This window comes from Ptychodera flava, chromosome 19, assembly GCF_041260155.1.
Source record: "Ptychodera flava strain L36383 chromosome 19, AS_Pfla_20210202, whole genome shotgun sequence".
NCBI lineage: Eukaryota > Metazoa > Hemichordata > Enteropneusta > Ptychoderidae > Ptychodera > Ptychodera flava.
Window position 1 is genome coordinate 28,582,147 of NC_091946.1, and position 18,336 is coordinate 28,600,482.

General features: G+C 38.1%; 1 protein-coding gene across 2 annotated transcripts; it reads left to right on the forward strand.

Annotated features, from left to right (window-relative positions):
- Positions 1-9,194: 9,194 nt before the first annotated feature.
- On the forward strand, positions 9,195-17,598 carry LOC139119187 (uncharacterized). Of its 2 annotated transcripts, none has more exons than XM_070682861.1 (4): positions 9,195-9,450; positions 13,385-13,523; positions 15,466-15,653; positions 16,098-17,597. In XM_070682861.1, the coding sequence occupies exons 1-4, from the start codon at positions 9,346-9,348 to the stop codon at positions 16,374-16,376; spliced, it is 711 nt and encodes a 236-aa protein (XP_070538962.1). In that variant the 5' UTR covers positions 9,195-9,345; the 3' UTR covers positions 16,377-17,597. The 2 variants fall into 2 exon arrangements, with proteins under 2 accessions (XP_070538962.1, XP_070538963.1); XM_070682862.1 differs by lacking the exon at positions 9,195-9,450 and adding an exon at positions 11,711-12,030 and having other exon boundaries at positions 16,098-17,598.
- The last annotated feature ends 738 nt before the right edge of the window (positions 17,599-18,336 follow it).

The window sequence follows — 18,336 nt, forward strand, 5'->3', positions numbered from 1 at the left end:
TAAGGTGGAGCTGCACGTTGCCAACACAGTCTTCTTCCAAAGGAATATTTCTCATCTTAGATACCATGGGACCCCCCGCTTATACTATATATTTCAAAAAGCAGAGAATCAAAAGTTTAGTATGGTACCAATAGTTTACTGGAAGGATGAAGGGTGTATATTTGGGGTAAAAAACTTCAATTTCGATAATAATGAAAAAAATTAATATGAGTCAAAAACTTGACACTATTTTCTTAAGTATAATATTTCACTTGAAAGAAGGGTATATGTAGAAAAAAACGACAACTTTATATTGCATTATCTATCCTCATTGTAAAGTGGCATGGGTTGAAAAAACTCGCACTATAAAAAGTGATTGAAAACTTGAGTAGCAAAATTAAAGTGCCTCTTATTCAAAATGTAAGAATTTTATTTCAAAAAATGGTCGTTTTGTTATAAAGCATTAAAGAACATAATGTCAAAATGTAAGAAAATTTGACAGAAATCTTGAAATTGAGAAAAAAGAGAAGCCAGGAGTATAAGTATAATATTTCACTTGAAAGAAGGGTATATGTAGAAAAAACAACTATTTATTGTGCATCATCTATCGTCATTCTAAAGTGGCATGGGTTGAAAAACTGACACTCAAAAGAAAGATTGAAAACATGAGTAGCAAACTAAAATGCCTCTTTATACAAATGTTAGAATTTTATTGTAAAAAAATGGTCGTTTTGTTATATAGCATTAAAGAACATAATGTGAAAATTTAAGAAAGTTTGACACGGTCAGAGTGGAGTTCAATTCTTCAGAAATCTTGAAATTGAGAAAAAAGAGAAGCCAGGAATAGTGTGATTTGCATACATTTGCATAAAGTAACACTTCTTTATCAAGCAAGTTACGACTGCTTGACAAGCTTAAAGGTGAACCTAAGCAATATTTAATCTTTGGTTAACAAATTAATTAAAATTGAATTAATATTTGCAAAAAAAGTGAGTTTTAAGCAAAATACGCTGTGTTTCGTCCAGCGCCCCCTTAATTGTGATTCATGCCTGATTTACTATATCTGATATTCCTTTTTGGCACTACAGAATTTTGTTTGAACAGATAACCCGTAAGTCTAATGTTCTGTTTAGGAAACGTTAATCTGCAGTACATGATTTTTTTATTTGCACACATCCTTACGAAAGCGTAAAAGCCCATCCATCAGGACCAATATTTTCATAAAATTATTGCACAAATGTTAGTTATACGAGACCACAATATTGTCATAAATACCATACCATGCGGGCGCGACATGTTGTCATGGTACATACCAGTACACCACCCAGTCGACACTGTATTTATACAACAACGAGTTAGAAATTGTGTCTTGCTAAGTATATAAGAAATTGATGTAATTATGCGACGACTGTACTCGAAAAAATCTTACCAAGTAAAGAACATTACAGAATTAATTTATGTGCAATACGGTACGGCATGCCCTGCGTTGACTTTGATGATGATGCAGGGTCCTCATTGAACACAGAAATCGGGGGTCATCGTGCACGATGACCCCTGATTTTTAGTTTTCATTGAGGAAAGTTTGAGAAAACGTTAGGTCTTTCTCTTTCTTGGCACATACTACCTTAAAGCCGGAATAGATATCACCATAATGCCATCGTACTGTAACCAGCCGTGGAACTCGACCATTGGTTTCAACAGTATGAAATGCTATGAGATTATCAACTTGAAACTCGTGACATTTACTAGTAGTCTAGCCCTCTGGCTTCCATATTTTCCAGAATAATGAATGATATGTCTTATTTTACACAGCGTATATGTAAGATATCTCTTAATTCCTCATTCAGTGACTTATTTGCATTTCTCAGTGTGTGTTGTCTTTTCGGGACTCGATTATGAGCTAAGGGATTTCACCAACATTATGACTGTATACAAATCCGTAAGTATGATCGAATCCTTTATTCTTTTGAAAAGAAAGACTTGCGAAAATGTTTTGTTGTCATCAGCGTAGCAACCCATATTGTAATCTGAGCCTGGGGATTTAATATTTCCCAGTCTGATAAATGTTGTGAGAATGGCTCTAATTTACCAGCAGACGATACAGAATGCACAACATACAGAAAACATCCACAATAATGCTCAGAGAGGTTTAAAATTAAACAATTGCTATACACCACCGGAGTTTCTTGGATTAACGTTTTTTGAAAGTGGACTTAAGGTGACATCAATAAAGATATGTGCAAAAGGACTGGAAAAATCTAACCTTCAATTTGGTAGAAAAATGTGCAGTTTCTGAAGATAAAGTTACCACGAGCATACAACAAACACAATGTATTTTCATATTATCATCGTCCATATAAAGCACCAATATATTAGTATTTATTAACAAACGAAAACGTCCTGCCATTAAGAAAGATTTCAAGCAACTTTAACAGTTTAAAATTTCTCGGCTTTACATCAAAACAACCCTTTTTTCCAATTATAAATGATGTCATGTTAACACCACAGACCGTACACATAAAGATGAGGTATTGCAAGCCTTGGGGGACTGAAGATAATGACATGCAAATTGAATGTGCAAAAAACACGATTGGAAATATTTTGGGATAATAGGATATTGTAGTAATATTGGTTTATTCAGTAAATTTAAGCTCATCTACTCTTCTGTTTTTGCAATTCACATGTTTTTAGGGTAATCTGTAATATTGTAACTTTCAGCTATAGGGTACCCGACACTTTGATAAATTTGCACAATAAAAAGATTTCTACCATTTCAAAATGACAGATCCTATTGTTTTCTTTGAAATTGTCATTATTGTTTTGTCCATTCCCCAAGTTTTGGTAATTTGAGAAAATAGAGTGTCATGTCCAAGGTGGCCCTGAAAAATAGAGGGTCATGTCCAAGGTGGCCTTGAAAAATAGAGGGTCATGTTCAAGGTGGCCTTGAAAAATAGAGGGTCATGTCCAAGGTGGCCTTGAAAAATAGAGGGTCATGTTCAAGGTGGCCTTGAAAAATAGAGGGTCATGTCCAAGGTGGCCCTGAAAAATAGAGGGTCATGTCCAAGGTGGCCTTGAAAAATAGAGGGTCATGTTCAAGGTGGCCTTGAAAATATAAGGTAGTGTTGTCATGTACAATTTTTAGACATTTTCAACTTTTCAATTTCAAAATATCTTTTTAATACAAATATTTCACCAGCTACTTGAACTCCTTGTATTTTTTAAGTAGATAGAATAAAAAATACAATTTTAACTATTCTACTTTGCCTTATTGAGGTACTAACTTCAAAAGTATGAAATACCTTAGTTTCCTGAACATCTACCACACAATGAAAATGACAGTTTAGCAAAATAGGAGAGTTTACAATGTACTATCAGCAGTCAAACAAAGTAGTGATTATAACTGTTCGAAAAATCGCAATTTGACAACCGTGATATATCAAAAACAGGTAAAGGATCAAAATTTGTAAGATTCAAAACATTCTGCAGAATTATATGATAAGTACAGTTTGCAAAATTTTGTTTATTTCACTGTATTTACATTTCCAAAAAAGCAAATTTGACTAGATTTAGTAAAAAGCAGTTAACTTAACTTTGTTGCCAAGTAGATTGAACAAAATTAAGAATTTACCTTAGTCTGTAGCAACAAATTATGGTCTGGTGCCTTATTTTTCAAAAAATTTTGACAAACTTTTCAAAATCCTATAAACCCAAAATATTTCCAATCGTGTTAAAATTTTAAAGCTGACAAACGAGAACCTAGCTCATCGATATAAATATTCCACAAAAGTGTTTAGAGAATGCCTCCTTGACAGACATCATTCTTCACTGTAAAGACAGCTGAAACTTCGAACCCTCTTTCCATTCATACTATAGCTGAGATCTGCTCCGATTGAAAAGACAATCAAACTTACAAACATTGAGGCAACGCCTCTTAATGAAAGCTGCTTTTAAAAGTGCCAAATGGTTCACACGGTCAATATCTTGGAAGCATCCATGAAATACAAAAACATAAAGTCCTTAATGAGACTTATAAAACGTTTTGCTTCCTTCTTCAGCAGGTAAATACTTTAATTTGTATGCTTACTTTTCGAGCCAAACTGTTATCTTGTAAGACTGAACAAGTTTCCGCCAAAGACTTTTTTTCAGACGACAATGCTCCAGGTCTATAGTTACTGTTATCATCAGCATCACCAAATTTATTTCTAATGCTGGCACCAGGTCAGTAGAAATCATTAAATCATTGTAGATGGTAAATGTATGGTACATTACATACATAGATACATACATGCATGCATGCATGCATGCATACATGCATACATGCATACATGCATACATACATACATACATACATACATACATACATACATACATACGTACAACGTACGTACGTATACGTGTGTGCTAGCGTGAGTGCTTCACGAACTCTACAGCGAGTGGAGAGGGCGCAGTCAAAAATTGTAACATCCTTAGATCGGTTATGAACCAATCTTTTTTTAGGATGGGGGATTTAGTCGAGAGGTTTGTCTGTTGTCCTCTGCGCTAGGTGATTGGGTGCCGTGCGTTGTGGGTTCGAGTCCCGGTTGATACCATCGTATACATATACATAGAGTGAGACCCAGAGAAAGCGACAGTTTTTCTTAATTATAGAGAGTGCTAATGTAGAGATTTTCTCAATTTCAAACGGATAAGCGAAGAGTCGTAAGAAATATGTACCTTGCTTCAGAATCGTGTCATGGATACACACTTTGGAGAAGTAAACTTCCACGACGATTGCTCGAACGGACATATCATTATAGAACTGTTTCTTTCACTTCCTGACATGCAGTAGTAATCACAAAGTGCTAGAAAATGATCGTACGAAGTCCTCCTGGTCCACAATTGAAAGTAACCGTGTTTTGTTGGAATTATGGCCGCAAGGCGCTGTCTGATCCTAAAGCGTACCCTTTTGTCCGAGAACTCACGCATGTATAATAAGCTTACGCTAACGGTGGGCATTGTTCAGGGATTAGTCACTCACTTATTCATTTCGGAGTCAAACGACGGATTCGTCTATGATGTAATTTTAGCCCTGCTTCAGCAAATACTGTTCTATAACTTTGGCGTACACAGTTCTAATTTCTCATGATCCGTATATAAGCTAAACTTCGAATCCGCGTTGCGGTGAGGAAGAGTCAGTTATCATGGCCGGACCGGCACATTTGTCTTGAACTGATGTCAAAAACTCAATTATTGTTTTAAAATTGACTACCTCAGAATACGTTAAACATTTCCGAACCATGCTATTGCTAGGATTAATTTTAAGCACTTTTTCAATCAATATTTGTGATCCTCGACGGTGTTTGTCACAGCCATGTCGCAATCAGCGGTCATATCTTTGGTATTCATTCCGTGCACAAAGCGCATATATATATATATATATATATATATATATATATATATATATATATATATATATATATATATATATATATATATATATATATATATCAGAGAATGAAAATATGCAGAGAATCACAGTCATTTCTCATTATCTGTTTGTACAAGGAAAAGCGACGGTTCTAACTGCATGTGTAACATTTCGAAAAATAAAGAAGTTATACCCTTTGCGTTTTTTGGACGAATATGACCCCTCTATACCGTTGTCTAATACAGCCACCCCCTCCACTAACCTTTTATGGATTTTGCCACCCTTTCCTATAGCGATTACCCCAGCCATTCTCGAAATTAAGCTTTTATTCAAATAAGGGCTTCTGTTCTTATTCAAACGGAATCGAACTGTTTGACATTTCGCTTTTAAGGGGCCAAAACGTCCACATTACATCGGTTTTAAAAACTTTTACGATACAGGTAAAGCTGCACCATCTATCAGTATGACCAAATGGTGTAATTTCAGAGTCTTGTCCCACTCGCAAAGCTGTGTTGAAGTATGCAGTGTTCAACTGCAGACAGCCTTCAGCTCCACTGTTATCTCTTGTCAAAAGAAGTTAAGCGACTTTATTGGTGTAATTATACGACGACTGTACTCGAAAAAACTTACCAAGTAAAGAACTTTACAGAATTAATTTATGTGCAATACGGTACGACATGCCTTTCGTTGACTTTGACGATGATTCAGGGTCCTCAGAGACAAAGAGGGTGACACATAGACAACTCTATGGCTTAATGCGATAGATACGGAAAGTTTTGGGGGAAAAAATTGACAGTCCAAATAACTGTCATTGAGGCGCATTCTAACCAGTCTGAACAATCGATCGTTTTATGGTCGACGTCCGATAGAAGGTGATTGATTTTTATCTGGCTCTCAAAAGTCAAAGCAGTCAGAATGTTTACCGTCACTCAACCACAACACAGTTTCAAATTTTAAACATGTGACTTGAAAGTCGAAATATGATTTCATCGGTTCACTTGACCATTTACATTAAAATTGGACCAAATTTTGATCTCGAATTTGTTCTGTTAGCAATCTATTTCTGAATTAAGAATGACACGTTCAGCTCGGTATCTTTTGCGGCCAAACTTATTTGTAATCAATAATGAAAATGGGAATTGGGTGAAATACTAAATTGTAGTTGGCTTTACCGTGTAGGAATAGTTACGCGAACCGCAAGTTGAGCTATGTTAACTGCAAATCGAAATTAGAAATTAGAAATTAGAAATTGGCACCACGTGATGACCAACTTAGGGAGCCTCCATATTTTACAGAGGTGTCGGCGGTAATCAGGGGGGTTAGTTATACCACACGGCTGGAGTCAGACATTACAAAACACTGTTGGAGGTTATTCTACATAAGCTTGTTGTGGAACTATGGCAATAACAACAACATTGAACGAAATGTACAACCAACCGTGTAGTTTAAAAACTTGAGATAGGAAATGAGTACATGGATGTAATTCTGAGGGGGCTAAATTAGTGTCAAGTTCACTACCCAGGTAAAGAGAGTTGACATTGTCATAATCAAACGATTGAATTGTAGACAAAAAGTGTCAAATGTACTGATGTATATACCAGTTTACTGTTCTCGTTCGTTTTAAAACTGTTGTTTTATTTGTTACGTGACAGAAAACGAACACAAGGTGAACTCAGCAGTTTCAGTATAAAACGAAATTTATTACGAAAAATAAAACTAATTGCTAAGTCAGCGATAGAATACGAACTGTAAAAGTGTACAGGCTACTTGTCTCAGCTGGGACGGCAAAGCTCCAGTCTCAGAGTTGTAACAGTCAGTCGGATGAATGAACAGTCCTTTGGCCTGCAGGCTTGAAGTTGCACAAAGTCCACGGTATAAATCCAGCGTTGCAGCGAAGGTCTTGAAAAGTCTTGAAATTAATACTGCTGGAGTTTCCAAAGACTTGAAGGAACACGCAAGAGACATGATCCCAAAATGTCTGCTTGCAAGCTGCGCCGGTGCCCTATTTATTCTTATGTCGTATATAAGAGCATAAAAGAACAACCAGCACGATTGGAGCTAATTTGGGATAATTGGATGGTGAAGTAATGTCGACTTGATCTGCAAATGTAACCCCATGTTCTTTTCTTTTTAAGTTACACACTTGTTTTTATGAGTAATTTAAATTTGTAATATTGCAACATTCAGCTATACGGCACCTAACACTTTTGAGAAATTTGAAAAATATGAAGATCCAATTATCCCAAATTAGTTCCAATCGTGTTAATCTAGAACTTTTATTGACATGCTAATTACTGCTCTAAAATTATCTCTCTTACACAACTAATTAAATTAAATTTCCAGAACATTCCAAACATGACTAATTGAATTCAAGGTTGTGAGGTCATGAAGGACAGTGACCTTGAGAATATTCTAGACTAATTAAACACAGGTCATGAGTGTGGGGGAAAATGACCTACATAACAATTCATCGAATGTTCGTAAACTGCTACGGTTGTATTGATGTAGACATCCACTGCAGTTATTATCGAGGGGTCACCGTGCAAATTTTGGTACTAGAGACACGAAATAACCCAAGATTTACTGATATTTGAAATTCAAAATGGTCACCATCCCTGTGTTAACTCTGAAGAAAAAATACAATTTTCGAATTTCGAAAACTAAGCCTGTGAAAAGTTTTCTTACACCAAGAGCTTTAAAATGAACCCCCACAAGTAGTATATTAGAAAAGAATTGTAAAAGTTTTGGGGTCCGAATGTCTGTCCCTGGGTCGAGTCCTACCTTAAATCACGTTACAAAGTCATGACAATTATGTCAGAGAAAAGTGTCAATTTACAGACAACAGCAATATATACCGAAACAAAGGAGCAATATCACTTCATGTCTAGTTGGCACAAGACCACTAATTAATTTCCCATAGGCCACCACATAAGCCTTGAGCTCAGTTTTCCTATTTTAAAACATTCAGCGGCATGCATCCTCTTAACAGGTGTTAGGTCAATGTAAGTTTGATAACTGATGAATTTTTCGTGTGGGCAAGTCCACGGAAATTTTGAGATAGCGATGAAAATAGCGCCCTCAGTGGTGTTTTTCGACAAAATCCAGGCATATTGTTATGATTTCTATATGGGCCTTAGAACTTCTCATATTACCACCAAATGCTTCAGCCATTATTCACAACAGTCTGCATTGTGATTCAGGTAGAAAAATATCTTTAAAATAAATACTTGACACTAAAGCTCAAACTAAACAAGCATCCATGAAGGTAGCAAAAGCGTGCAAGGTCTGCACTATTTTTCTTCCAAACTATATTCTGGGTAACGAATCCGGAAGTGAATTAGAGGTCTTGTGCCAGTTGACGTCCCTAAAACTTTCACGGAATGTTGCCATTATTCTGATTTTTTTTTGACATGATTGAGTTGGTATACAGTTATTAGATAACAGTAGACAAAAACAATAACGAGCAAAAGTAGTGTTTGCTTCTCACCTTTTAAGACACATCTGCTGATCTTATAGAAATATGCCATACCCTTTGACTTTATGCAGTTCACTACGGTTTTTAGAAAACTTTCCTGTCTTCAAACGTGTAGGGAGCTGAATAAGGCTGAAGTATTGCTATTTCCCGCTGCGTGGGGTTCTAACACTCCTCCATGACATAATTTTAAATTGTAGGAGGAAAATGTGTCTCTCTGACCACGAAATGAAGGTACACAATCATATATCTATATCTGGTCGACTGGTGGCGTGTTTACACAAAACTATGTTAACATGTTGGCGAGAGCGTAATTTGCTGAGGCTTGAATGCATACACCCCTCAGTGCACCAACGCCCCCAACGCAATGTGCCAATTTACACGGTCTACATACATGATTTAAGCCACGGTCCCTTTGTGGAGGACCGTGTTTAAGCTGACGACACTCTTTTTCTCGATCAAACGTCTAGCAAGTCTAACCGATAGCATGACCATGGGCAGTCGACAGTCAAGAAAGAGTGCAAGGACGGCGATGAAAACCGATGCGGTAGGCCTAAATGAGTCACCACCTGAAGGCGGAGAAAGGTTTGTTGTGCGTATCTAAATCATTTCTTGCCGTAATTATTGGCACCGCAAATGGTGCATTTAATTCTACACAGACTTTTTAGCGCTTGGCTGAACATAGCGACAGGCGACTTTGGCATTCGTTCAGTATATGTGTTCCTTTCATGGTGTATCGTTTGAATCGTGCTTGACGAACTACTTGTAAGTATGTCATTGTCTTCTTGTGCAGATTCTGCTGATGTACAGCGTCTCAGAAGCTGATATCCAATTAGATGGCCGAATTAAACAATACAAACAGACTCCCTAAGTTGCTGTGAATAGTGACAATCGACCAATCCGATATAACCTTCCGAGTACTCTGAACACCAGCAGAATCAGCCCTGCAGATTTGAAGGCCGTGGAGCACCCACTGGCCAGGTGGTGTACACCATACTCGTAGTACTCATAATAGGGCAACGCAATGACGGAAGAGATCGGAGTTATGTTACATCTAGGGGATAGAGGGAACATCTAGTCTTGGGTCTTGCTAAAAATTGAATTGCGACAAAATTCCCAACAAGGTATGGTTGGGGGAGGGCTATCATAAACCAATGTGATACTCTACCATGTAATAGGTAAGAAATGAATACACAAATAAATGAACTATAGCTATTGTTATAGTATGACTGGTGTAAAACTCAACAACACCGATTACGACACCTTGAATGGTGTTTAAATGACTTCAGTGCTTGGGTGCTTCGCGTCTCAAATGAAAGACTTTGATTTTTAATAAAAAATTTCCTCAGCTAGGCCAGGCACACTTTAACCATTCACTTTCAAAATCAAACATGAAAATTACGGTTTAACGTGCAAAGTCTGGCACTAGAGAAACAAATGATCCAATATTCCCGATATTTGAAGTTCAAAATGGCCGTCATCCCTGAGTTATCTCTCTTGGCGGATTCCAGTTTTTCACAAAACTAAGCCGGTGAAAACTTTACTCCGTAAGCTTTAAAATAAGCCCCACAAAAGTGGTATGCCAAAGAAAATATTCTCAAAGTTTAAGAATCCGAATATCTGCCCCGAGGTGCATTCTATCAGGTTAGTAAGCAATTGCTATTATATCATAACAGTATATTGAATTCTGGCATAGAACGTCAAAAAAAGATTTTGGCGCTAGCCGAGAGATCGCGCGTGTGCCAGCCGTGGTATATCGCGAATATACCACGGTTCTTTCGCGTCTCGACCAATCAGATCGCTGTATTTGCGCCATCAATATACTGGTATGATACAATACCCAATATCGCCTGTGTTCCTTGCGTCATATCAACATTCGTGTTATTTGTGATGCGTCAGACACTCGACTTCGTCTCGAAGCAATAAATCACACCCAGCGAAGGTATACCACTCGATTTTGACCAGTTCACTTCATATATGCACTCGCTATCGCTCGTGCATATATGTCGTGAACTGGTCAAAATCTCGTGGTGTACCGTCGCTGGGTGTGCTTTATTGCTTAAATAACCCGTAAGAATGCACCTCGGGGTAGATATTCGGACTCTTAAACTGTTACAATATTTTCTTTGGCATACCACTTGTGTGGGACTCATTTCAAAGCTAACGGAGAAAATAAAGTTTTCACCGGCTTAGTTTTGTGAAATCTGGAATCCGCCAAGAGAGATAACACAGGTGTCATAACGTGACGGAAAGAAGCTGGATCTGACGACGAGTGCTGATGTATAACTGGAACTTATTTATTGAATACGGAACCATAACTGGGCCTACAGGCCCACCTCTGATACATGAGTCTTAGTTGATCCTTGTTCCCAGTTTCGGTCACTCCACTAGAGAGTGATCGTGGTCCAAAGTTCTTGTTTCGGTCAAAGTTCTAGTTTCTGAGTGAATGTCCTGTCTCGGTCACTCCACAAGAGAGTGACCGTGGTTATCGGTCCTCGAGTTCTCCTCTGTTCTTCCTTTTTGAATCTTGGTCCAAGTCTCTGAGTTGAGAATGTCCTGTCTCGGTCACTCCACAAGAGAGTGACCGTGGTTATCGGTCCTCGAGTTCTCCTTGAGTTCTCCTTCTTTTTCTGAGTTAGTGTGTCTATTTATACAGTATCTTGGCTATGTCAGATGCCGACGCCATAAAGAATATAATAAGACAATACTTTGATTTACCGACATTAGAAAAGATTACAAAAGTAGAAATTATCACATGCCCGTGCGTGGCTTGCTACAATTCTTTGTTTCAAACCCACACCATGAATAAATTAAAATGATAACAACGGCTCAATATTACGATTGGTTGAAACACAATAGAACATGGTGGTAGTACGCAGAATACCTCCATGAGAAAAATAAGTTACTGGGTAATTCTTTTAAATGTGTAAATGAGCGAGATCATGTTGTCGATACTGTGCTGGTATTTCGTGGCGCCAGCATTGTTAGAGTCCAAACAAAGAAACGTCAGCTTGATCACTCGCGTCCCAGAACGCTAATGTATTGTGAGCGTGAAATTTTACTAGTCTGTGCGCCAATTTGGAAGATTATGACAAAGGGATGACGGCCATTTTGAACTTCAAATATCGGGAAATATTGGATGATTTGCTTCTCTAGTGCCAGACTTTGCACGGTAAACCCAGATTTTCATGTTTGATTTTGACTTATACGATTTTAACTCCGCCACCACAGCTGTCACAAAACCAAAACTAAAACAAATCCCGTGCTCGATCGTCGTACGGCAAGGAGATGGGCCGCCATTTTGTTTCTTTACACTGAGAGTTGCCATATCAACAGGTGTCGCGCGCGCGACATCGCTGTCACGCAACGCGCTCGCTACCTGTTCGGAGGTAGACCATGCCGTGCGAATGGCAGAATGTTTGCTAGAGCTTTTCTAAAAAATTGCAAGAACTTTAACAGAAAAACCATGGGAAAACATTGCAAGACTCAACATATTATTTCCGTATTTAGCAACCCGAAATATCCGTGTTCCTCAAAGCCCTTCAAATTTTACGTCGGCGACATCGCTTCGCAGGCGGAGAGCGGCAGCCATTTTGTTTGTTTCCGTTGTTTACAATCAAACTGCAAATGTAGTTCGGGAATACTCTAAAACCGATTATGTATATCGTGCATATCTCGACGTTTACCGCGAAATAACGCGGCTGATATTTTACTGTAAACGTCACCAGGATGAGGCGACACGGGTATGGGTATAAAAATTAACAGGCGAGGCTTGCCGAGCCCGTGAATTTGGCGTTCCTCTCGCCCGCGCCCATAAATAAACGTTAATGGTCAGCGGGAAGTCCGTTATTTCCATTATATTATCAACGAACCCCAAAAGCCGTCAAAATTTACGAAAATTTCCCTCGCGAACAACTACGGGGTCGAGGAACTTGTCAGTGAGTAGTGCGCGGGTTGTAAAAAATTTGCAAATCCTGACATTATTTCATAAAAAGTGTCTTAACTTGGCCCACAAGAGTTCCATTTTATTTTGTGATTAATTATGATCTTTGTACAAATTGCAATTATGTTTTAGCTGAACAGTAACGATCTTAACGATATTATTCATATTCACGGGTAAATAAACAAACCATTATTACGTGTTTGTGGTCGTTCACATGATTCAGCTTGACCAATTCTTAAAATGCGACGGACGGGGCATAGAATACCTTATACATGGCTTGTCAGTGTACGCGTAAAAGATAGCGTACATCTCAAGTGAAGAAGCCCCAATCACAATTATGCATAAAAGTGAAGACAGTTTTCACTGGCTTATTTTTGTGAAAATCAAAAATTTTATTTTTCTCCCAGAGTTAACGCAGGGAGGGCGGCCATTTTGAATTTCAAATGCCGGTAAAAGATTGGGTCATTATAATTTCTTTCCCTTGTACCAAGGTTGAAGACAACCCATGCGTGCTACCTACATTTCACCACAAATATAAGTTTCACTATAATAGTAACATGTTCTCGTCTTTTTCGTTCATTAGATAATTTGGCCTAAGCAAGGTGCAAACATTCGAATTTGGTCCCTGTTGAGCCGCAAGAATGATGGATTCTGGCAAGTTAAGGGGAAAATTGCAAAGGACGTGTTCTCAGTTGATGGCACAGGAACTTACGATAGCAACAGTAAGTAGCCCAGTTAAATGGCATAGGTTGGAACTCAGATCTTCTGCGCGATAGGAATACGACCCCTATTAGCATTCTGTGGCACTGATGATTTCATTTCACTTTTGAATGAGAAATTTCGATGTCAGGTACGCGATTTTTCATGTGATGTAACACGTGACGACAAGACAGGACGCTACGATGGATACAAATAGGAGAAGATTGTCGGTCAAAAGTCAAGATCATTCTCGCGAACCAGAACATGATTTCGGCTCCGCGGACGCACGCAAAAATTTAGGGAACACATGCAGAGCTGTTGCCCAGTGTCGTTTACGACGAATGAACATGAGTGGCCGAGTGCAGAGGTTGTCGCGAGTCACTTGGGTTTTGCAAATGTTCAGCATTTTTGTGCCGTAGACTAATCTTGTCCCATCTTATCAGTCATAATCTTGTGATGTGAAACAGCCATCAAGTTGTATTCTATGTCGTACACTTGAGAACCAATCGTATTGTAGAAAATCGGTGTTAACCGGTTCTAACCGTGTTGTCGCCGCTTCTCACTATTGGGAGCCCATTTCCGCATGTACAAGCAACACTTGCAATCAAAATAAACGTCTTGCAGCCACATGGTCCAAAAAGTACGTAAAAGCAAGTACAAAGCAACATATGTGAGAGGAGATGGAAGCCCTCAATTGTAGCACCTCCTCTTCCGAGTTCTCCTGCCGGGCGATGCAGGGTTAGGGACTGTATGCAAATTACCGGGGGCGGGGGGGGGCTGGGTGGATTGGGGTGGGTCTCAAATTTTCATTCCCATGTTTAGGAGAGGGTCATGCTTTCTTTCAAAATATATTTAGCGGGAGATCTAAAATTTGTCAGCAGAGAATATTTCCAAAAAGATCCCATATGATTGGGTACTGGAAATGTCATATTGTGACTACTTAAGTGTCGCACTGAGGTCAGTTCTCTGCAATAATACACTTACAAATTATCGCAGTAAAACTCCATAAAACGACGTACACTGATCTTTATTTACAACTCTTCTGCCGTGATCCAGATATGTTGTGCTTGAATTTTCTTAGACTCTGGCATACAAGTGTGTCATATACTGTTAGTATATATTGGGTCTCAGAGTGAGAAATTTCGCAAACAAACTGATATCTATGAGTGAGACTTAATCATTGAAAGTCAAGTGAATTTCTTGGTGTAATATTGACAGCAAAGTAAATCTAAAAGAGAGCACTCACAGGAACCTTCAAGCAAAGTTTACGACACAAGTTGTATTTGAGTATATTGTTTACAAAAATTGAAATGGGAAAAAATGCTTCAAAACTGCAAGTCAAATTTCTTGTACACATATGCACTTGAAACTATCCTATGATAATCAGTACATTTTTACTTCTCCTTCATCCCTAATAAATATGTGGCAATATAATAATTTGGGGGACTTGAAAAAAAAATGATCATATAGAAAGGGGACTTGACATTTTTCAGGGTATTGAGGGGGATCTGAAAAAAATAAGATTTCAATCGCGATTTCTCCAGCTTTGGTGACGTGCTACATCAAACCTCGCCCGATAGTAATATGGTAAAAATGTGGTTTCCGGGTAGTCATGTTGGAAAAAGTTAGAAACAAGTAGTATTCAGCTGAACTTTGTCGGGATCTTTGGTCATAATAAGTGCCTAAAAACAAGATATCGATGAGAGTTGGCAAATTTTAGAATGGATGCGAAACAGTCCAAAAATGGTGAGCAACTATCTGTTTGCACACGGATTCGGTTGCTAGTGTATGGAATCTACCGTAGCTGTGCTGCCAGCGTAAAAAGTAGTCGAAAATCAGCACATAAAAGACAGAAAACCTTATAGAATAGCAGTGTCACGGCTATTGACCCACAGCTACTTTAGAGTTACAGGTAGTGTACCTTTTGCTTATAAAATATTTCCTAAACTGTCACATTCTGACCAGGTATCTTCAGATTCTACGCTTTCAACGACCCGACGATCATTGATCCCGAATGTGAGTGGTTTGTAGAGGTGCCTGACGACAGTACTTTAGCCTGGATTGGAATACCTGGCAACAGAATAGGCAAGGATGCAGACAGCAATAAAATTTACATGCTGCAGTGGACGGAAGATGGTGGTATTCAAGCGAAGGTAGGAGTTTTGACGAAATGATCATAAGACAGGGAAATACGTATTTGCGGAATCAATGTATTGTCATTCGCATTCAATTATATATAGCATTTTTATGCACGCATTTTCATATCATGAAAAGTTGTGTACAATTGCATGGATTGGTGGATGGATTGAGGACGGACGGATGAACGGATGGGCGGATAGATGGATGGATGGATGGATGGATGGATGGATGAACGCATGCGTATATGTACGCAGGCGTGCATGCATGCTGCATGCATGCATTCATGGATCTCGACGACCTGTCGCCGGCGATACCCCGATTGGGGAAAGTGAATGGGAATACACAGAGGAGAATCTGGGTATCGATAGTGTTATCTCTCCCTGTCTTGAGTTCATTTCATTGATATATAAGATCATTTGTCATTTGAATATTTGAATTTCTGTCTATATACTTTCCAGGGTTTTAAAGCTCCAGACGAATATTGGGAACGACCCGACATCCCCGACAAAGAAGAGCGGAAACAAGCAACATTCTTGGTCTCGTTCAATTCATGTACAAACTACTACAACCTTCAGTGCTCGTCCTCAGAGGACCCCTTTGACCCGAGCGGAAAATTCATCAGGACTGTAGCAAGTGGAAATATCACGACCATTAGCGTCAATCCGGACATCAATCAGATTTCTTATGATCCGGGGTTGCAGTATTATCTGCCAAGTGTAGATGACTCCGAGTTGTAGCCCGACGGCTATCTTTAGGTCAAACATTTTATACATTGGGCCTTCTCTCTTTCTGTGTAAAAACCAGTGAGACAGTTTTACATACCAAAAAGACTAGTGAGGATTTTCAAAAAGTTCTATGGTAGATATGATGACATTGCGGTCAAATACGACACCTCGGTCACTCAAATGATTAGCGACACAATTCCCAACTTTGAATTATTACAGCGATTCATGAACTTTATCATTTCATATAAGTTAGACAATTTGTAGACAATTTGTATCCTGACGGGTGTAGCATGCTAGCGAGGTATGCTTACCCATTCCGGACACCTGGTACCTCCACTAACTATCAGTGGTTCAGGATGGCCCTTCTTAACTTTGTAAATCACAAACGTCCCGGGAACTTGGTAATGTATCACCTTAATTGGAAATGATTATTTATTGGACCAGTTTCTTGTCATATTAATGATATGGACTATCGAAAGCTGCTATGGCTATTGCTAGTCGCTTGACCAGTGAAGCTAATCCTTTGGCCGGGTCGAATAGAGCTAATCTGATCTTTGTTTGGCATCCAGCCAGCAGGGGAAAGTAATGACTGTTGGTAATTGCCCTTTCGCTGCGATTTGAAAATGTTCATCAACCTATGTGACATGGCTTAGCCTATACATTATCATTATATGCATGTACTTGGATAATACACAAAGTATAGTTAATAGTTGAATCAAATCATTTTACTCCATGGTGGACATTTATGGGGATAAATTATTTTACCAATAAGCTATGCGACTGTGGAAGAACACCACTACCTTATCGCATAATCTGTGGGGTACGTAAGTTGTTTTCATGATTGTGTAACTCGGTAATATTCTGCAGTTTTGTGTTAACGAGCGAGTGAAAGTAACTTCTGTACCCCACAGACCTCATGCTGAGGTCATGGTGTTCTGTTATTATTGTATATGTTCCCTTTTATGAAAATTAGATGGAATAGGAAGTTTTTTTGCATGAAAATATGTTGTCAATAGAGAGTACGTTTGCTCATTTGCATAAAATGCATGTCAATACCATATATTTTGCTGGCAGCAAAGACGTAAACTGGAGTACATATTCAACAAGTTGTTTCAGCACAGTTTATCGTTTTTATTGTATTTTGATTATTAAAGCTTAACAGAGTAAGTATATCACCAAAACACTTGGATTGTATGTGACAGGTTACTGTGTGCATTATTTCAATAAAATTGCATATTTGCATCATTTGGATATTATGTTGTTTCATAAGTTGACATTTGGCCACTATTTGATAAAAACAAAAGATCTTAAGGTGGAGCTGCACGTTGCCAACACAGTCTTCTTCCAAAGGAATATTTCTCATCTTAGATACCATGGGACCCCCCGCTTATACTAATATTTTCAAAAAGCAGAGAATCAAAAGTTTAGTATGGTACCAATAGTTTACTGGAAGGATGAAGGGTGTATATTTGGGTAAAAAACTTCAATTTTGATAATAATGAAAAAAATTAATATGAGTCAAAAACTTGACACTATTTTCTTAAGTATAATATTTCACTTGAAAGAAGGGTATATGTAGAAAAAAACGACAACTTTATATTGCATTATTTATCCTCATTGTAAAGTGGCATGGGTTGAAAAAACTCACACTCAAAAAAGTGATTGAAAACTTGAGTAGCAAAATTAAAATGCCTCTTATTCAAAATGTAAGAATTTTATTTTCAAAAAATGGTCGTTTTGTTATAGTAGCATTAAAGAACATAATGTGAAAATGTAAGAAAATTTGACAGAAATCTTGAAATTGAGAAAAAAGAGAAGCCAGGAGTATAAGTATAATATTTCACTTGAAAGAAGGGTATATGTAGAAAAAACAACTATTTTATTGTGCATCATCTATCGTCATTCTAAAGTGGCATGGGTTGAAAAACTGACACTCAAAAGAAAGATTGAAAACATGAGTAGCAAAACTAAA